The sequence below is a fragment of the Mytilus galloprovincialis genome, unplaced genomic scaffold (assembly GCF_965363235.1).
Source record: "Mytilus galloprovincialis unplaced genomic scaffold, xbMytGall1.hap1.1 HAP1_SCAFFOLD_207, whole genome shotgun sequence".
NCBI classification, from domain to species: Eukaryota; Metazoa; Mollusca; class Bivalvia; order Mytilida; family Mytilidae; genus Mytilus; species Mytilus galloprovincialis.
The window spans coordinates 35,704-41,874 of NW_027468131.1; the positions used below are offsets into that span (position 1 = coordinate 35,704).

General features: G+C 31.9%; 1 protein-coding gene across 1 annotated transcript; it reads left to right on the top strand.

Annotated features, from left to right (window-relative positions):
• The first annotated feature begins 320 nt into the window (after positions 1–320).
• LOC143060984 (cathepsin S-like) lies at positions 321–6,049 on the top strand. The gene is made up of 6 exons (XM_076233661.1): positions 321–440; positions 1,118–1,254; positions 1,711–1,816; positions 2,765–2,914; positions 5,034–5,157; positions 5,895–6,049. Exons 1-6 carry the CDS (start codon positions 384–386, stop codon positions 6,011–6,013), a joined length of 693 nt encoding a protein of 230 aa, XP_076089776.1. The 5' UTR covers positions 321–383; the 3' UTR covers positions 6,014–6,049.
• The last annotated feature ends 122 nt before the right edge of the window (positions 6,050–6,171 follow it).

Consider the following 6,171-nt stretch of genomic DNA (forward strand, 5'->3'; position numbering starts at 1 on the left):
TAAAATACGACTTTTTCATTCTTTGTAACATATTTTGCCCGATACCATTTTTCTTATTCACCTTTTAAAAATCCATCAAAATATATAAATTACTTGAGAATAATTTTGAAATGAGATAAACTCCTTTGATCAAGCCTTCATCTGAAACAAATATTTATTGTTCTGATACTTTATTGGTCTACGCATGAACCATTGTTCTGTGAGATATTTCCTTACTGGTATTGTTTTCAACTTAATAATATTTTTTGAGAAACAAAGTCCATTTTCTTAATGTCATATGATTAAAAACGATCACGGAAGTTTTTGTGAGTAATTCACATATTCTTATAACTTCCTTGATTAGTTTCTAGTCTATAAATAAGAAAGAAAGTGTAATTATCTCGATGATTTCGTTTTTGATTATCATACATACGAGCGATTTCATATCGTTAAAAACTATGGTAAGTTCTAATGCTGAAATACAATTTGAAATGTAAGTTCACTTTTAAAGAGGCTTTACAGGAACATAAGGCAAAATTCTATTTGCAAACATGTTGTTTAAATAACAGGTTATTTCAAAATATACAAACAGTGTAGACTGTTTAGATTGTTATCAATGTATTGTGCATGTTTCATAACGCCTTGCTTCATATATTTTCTTATTTTAAATTGATTATTCATTGAGAAGCATTATTTTGTTACAATATAAAAACCATAGATTTTAATAATATCAAATATTCGAATTTGTCTTAACATCAAATAACACTTGTTAATATTGTTGCATTGGTTATGTGAAATTTTCTCCATCAGGAATGATCATTCCAAAACATTTAAATACAGGGCTGTTTATCTGAAAGTTTGGAATGCATCGTCTATAAGTCTAAACTCCGTTCTTCGTCTATGTTACTGTTAACCAACTTATTTTCTAGGATACTTAATATTGCGTTTTAAATTTTTTATTTCACTTCGCGGCTATTTTAAAAATTTTCTCATTTACTTGATGTAGTTTAAAAAGGAAAAATCCAAGTTTGACATAATCGCTAAGATTTATATTCGCGTTATTGTTCTACTCGCGAACGGTGCGAAAATTAGTCTTCATTGAAACATTTATGATATTTCAAAGTTCTTATTCTTTCAGATGCCTCTTCTTTTTGTTGTTTTGTTGATTGGTAGTTCAGCTTCACACCAAATCAACCAGGACATGGATACAGAATGGATACTATTTAAGAAAGCGTACAACAAAACTTATGAGAACGGAAGTGAAGAATATTTAAGGTGAAGTCTTCTTTTATATAAATTTTTACGAACAAGTAGTTCTGACTCGGGCTTGAACGATTAAAATATGGATACGTGGTTTTGAAGCCAGGGATAAAGCTATCCACTACGGGTGAATGTAATACTATAGATAACTAAATAAAACCATATATCTTATGTGACGTTTTGGCAAGATTAGAAGTACTTGTTCATTAAAATTTCCTAAGGAAATGAGACTGTTTACGTACCTGTAAATTGTGCTGTATGGATATGCCTTGTTTTAGCATTACAAACAGTTTCGATTTTTTTCCCCAAGTAACTAACACAAATATGTATATATTGTGGTTGTATAAATTTGTGTGGAAGCATGTCTTTGTAATTGGTGTTTGATATGTCGTGTTATTGATATATCAATATATGTCATTAGAATACAAATTTACAAATAAAACAATAATGTGTTGTTTATTTTTATATTAGGCGATCTATTTGGGAGAAGAATGTTAGATATATTGAACACCACAATTTGGCAGCTGACAGAGGGGAACACAGTTACTGGCTTGGTATCAATCATCTTGCTGATATGGTACGTAATAAACCAACAAGCTTCATTACTACTCAGAGGAAACAACCTGATTAAAAGGCAGAAACGGCCCAAGGCCACCAATAGGTCTTCAACACAGCGGGAAAGTCCCACAGTTGTTCATATTTTCATGCGTTGAACGTCATAGATTTCATTCTTATACTTCAATTCCATAATGTCCCTCCCTTCTCTTTGCAAATCCAATCTGTGCGCTATTCGACTGTATTGATAATGCGTAAATCCCCTTATTGTGTCTCTAGGAACTTTTTACATGACGATTGTATATGTGTACAAGAGAGTAAACGAAACAAAATGTTTAAAAATGTTAGGTGTCTCCTGGGTTAATGAGGTATATTCATCAATGTCAAACGCCCCCTGGCTGACAAGTTTTCGGAGAAAAAAAAAAACCCAAAAAAAACATGCAGCTGCGGGGTGGTTAAGAGGCCGTGCCAATAACATTGAGCTTCGTACTGTACAACCTGGAATGTGCAAAAATTTAGATTAGATTTTAAATGCTCTTAATTGATTTGTTATGACGTTCTTTGTTATAAAAAACATGTTTCATTCACGTCCTTACATCTTGTATTTAAGAACATTTTTTTCTCAGTTACGAGTCCAAAGATAGTACCAAAATTAGACAAAAATCGGGAAAATGCAAAGGAATTTGTATTGGAAACATTAAGGAGTAAGACCCAATCTGTTTCATTTGTATACAAAAATCCTGACTAACAGTGATACAATGTATGATGTATACTGTATTCAATATATAACGTTTTTCATTGCTCAACTTTCCTTTAGAAATTCAACTGATCATATACATTGTATCAATTTACGCCATAAGAACAACACATTGAATTATATTTTTCTCAAAGTAGTCATGAGGAAATATATGAGTTTCGAAACGTTTACATTTGTACTCATTGTATTCCGTTATATGTATGAATTTTGTAGTCGATTGATGAGGTGATCGAGACAATGACAGGTGGAATGATATATAGAAACAGCAGTGAGGGTTCCACGTTTCTACCGCCTAATAATGTGGAAATCCCCAGTGAAGTGGACTGGAGAAAAAAGGGATATGTAACTCCTGTGAAAAATCAGGTACAGTTATTCTAGTTACAGCTCTTTTAGAACTCAAATCTAGTTACAACTTCATAAAACTCAAATAAGAATATATGGCAAAATCTCAATACCCAAAAAACCTTTCCAAATACAGATGAGTCTACCTACGCTTTTGATGAGCTAAACATTGGTGTTTTGATATAATTTAACATTCTATAAATATAGATTCTTACATTTATACGAGTGGATTATCGGATTTATCCAATCGAGATAATTAGATTATAGATTATCAATCCTCGGCGAGGACTTTAAAATTTATAATTTAACTATCGACATTGAATAAATCTGATAATCCACGAGTAACTATGAAAGAATCTGTTTCTTTAATGATTAAAAAATACATTGTTTTTAACCGAAAGTCCCCTTCGAGTGCTTTTCACATTGCACGAAGTTGCGAATTTCATTAAAACCTGTTATAGCATATTTTGATTCGTCCAGTTAGCTAAAAAGGTCATGAATAAAGGCAACAGTAGTATAGCGCTGTTCAAAACTCATAAATCCATGGACAAAAAACAAAATCGGGGTAACAAACTTAAACTAAGGGAAACGCATCAAATATAAGAGGAGAACAACGACACATCATTAAAATGTAAAACACACAGAAACGGACTAAACATTAGACAAAATCCTATGAGAATAACAAATATAACATCAAAACCAAATACATGAATTTGGGATAGATAAGTAACGTGACACATCTTATAGTAATGTGAATTCACACTAAAAAATAAGAGAAAACAAACGACACAACGGAAATACAACGTTAAAATGTAACACACACAGAAACGAACTATAATATAACAATGGCCATATTCCTGACTTGGTACAGGACATTTTTAAAAGACAAAATGGTGGGTTTTGTGGCATGTCAAACCTCCCTCTTTTATGGCCATGTGAAATATAACATTAAAATGACGGCACAACATTACAGGACTACAATATGAATAAATAGGAGAACACAATTGAAAAAGAAACACACGAATAATAGCTAACAAAAGGCAACAAGTTTAAAATTTAATACGCCAAAAGTGCATTAAAATCATCCAATAGTCTCCTGAGATCACCGGCGACCACACGTTGATTAAATTTTTTTATACAATGGGTTCGGAAAGGGATAAATTTCCATAGAGTTAGAGACACAGATTTACAGAAAATGAAATTTAAATGATATTTCATGTAAACGTTAAGGTGATAATTATCGAACTGGGGTTACCCTTACTATATTGTAATATATTCACCAAGTATATGAACAACGATGTGAGCACCAACAGGTCAAAGTCATTGTTAAAAAATATGAATTATCTCCTTCCCAATCTTTGTTACATATTTTTTTTTTTTTTTATTGATTAAGATTATAACACAATGTTGACTGATGTATTTGTAACATTTTTTCCTATTACGTCTGTGTGTGTTGTTCGCGCATCGTTGTCAATATATAATGGAATATGATGCGACTGTCATACAAATGAGAGGTTTAGCTAGCTATGAAACCAGATTCAATCCACCATTTTCTACATGGGAAAATGCATGTACCAAGTCAGGAATATGACGGTTGTTTTCCTTTCGTTAAATATGTCTGAGCTTTTGGTTTTGCCATTTGATTAGGATCTTTCTTTTTTGAATTTTCCTTGGAGTTCTGTACTAGTATTTTTTGTGATTTTACTTTTATGTATATGCCTGTCCTAAGTCATGAGTCCTATCATTCATTATAATTCAATGTATATACAGACACCTTTTTAAATATATTTATTCTCATAAAGCCAATGCATTACATCAGTACAGAGATAACAACAACATATTCCATTATATACAAAGCAAGGAAGAGATGTTACATAAAGCACTATCCAGGAGGACAAACAAACAAACATCATTCAGTGGTTGTCATTTGTTTCTGTATATCATATTTCTTTTCGGTTATTGTTTTACACATGCGTTTTTATTATATAGTATTATCATGATGTACAAAATATTATTTCAATGTAAGTCAAGTTTGCTGGGGACAATAGAAAAATTAACGATATATAACGAAGATGATTCCGTTTACTGCTAAACATCTATGTCTCGTTTACATGTTAATTGCACATTTTCGTCTCATAAGGGAAAATGTGGATCATGTTGGGCATTTTCAGCTGTAGGATCATTAGAGGGTCAGCACTTCAGGAAAACAGGGAAACTCGTATCGTTATCGGAACAAAATCTGATGGACTGTTCGTCAAAATACGGTACGTAGTATGATAATCTAAAGACAGAAGACTACGTAGTACAGTTACACAATGACGGGATGCATAGGTACAAACATATGTATAAAAAACCCACAAAAAGGTATATAGACAAGGCGCATAAAAAAATGTTAGACAATAATATGTTTGCAATGCACAATTACACAATGACGTGACGTATTAGTACAGAGCCACGTCATATGTATCACAGAAACACATTAAGGCATACAGACAAATCACATTAGCAAAAATGAGACAAGAATACAACCGTAAATAATCATAGAACAATAACGCCATGACGGGAAGTACAGAGTCACGTCAAATGGATATCACAAAAAAGACTTAACTATAAAAGCAATATTCATAAACTTAAAAAAAAAAGAAAAAAAAAGAAAAATAGAAAACGTTATTAAGATGTTAAACAACGTCAGTACCTAGAATATATACTTCAAGATAATCGTGTACTTTTTGGGAAGATGATACGGATAAGCCCATCTAAAAAATTCAAAACGCTTAGCAATCCTTGCGGTTAGAAATTTGTAACTATACTCGTCTCAAATGAAGGCCGTGCCAAAAAATCTATAAACGTGTTTTAAGAGTCAGTCACAAAGTTATGCATTCTGATAATTAAAATAACTTTCATGGATAAGTATATCTAGAATTATTAGGACTAGGTTATTGTTAAGAGTTAATTGACAAAGGTTGATAGTACAAAAAAACTTTATTTCTTTAAATTAAAGGTAACAGAGGATGCAATGGAGGTATGCTACCTCCTTCATTTAAATATGTCATAGATAATGGAGGCATAGATACAGAAAATAGCTACCCATACGAGGGAAAGGTAACAACAACCGAATAACACGAAGTATTGCTTGTAAATAAGTCATTGTGGATTAATTCTATCTATCCAATATGTGAGATGCAAAAAAAAAAACACGCTAAGGAAAATCAAAATAACAAATTATAAATTGTGCGTGTCCAATGCGCTATTCTTGATTTACCTTCACAGGGGACGCT

Excerpts from the sequence above, each read along its gene's own strand:
- LOC143060984 (XM_076233661.1), top strand. The coding sequence starts at position 384 with ATGATTTCGTTTTTGATTATCATACATACGAGCGATTTCATATCGTTA. Across the intron at positions 441-1,117 it reads TCATATCGTTAAAAACTATG|ATGCCTCTTCTTTTTGTTGT; the intron begins GTAAGTTCTAAT and ends TTATTCTTTCAG. Across the intron at positions 1,255-1,710 it reads GGAAGTGAAGAATATTTAAG|GCGATCTATTTGGGAGAAGA; the intron begins GTGAAGTCTTCT and ends TTTTTATATTAG.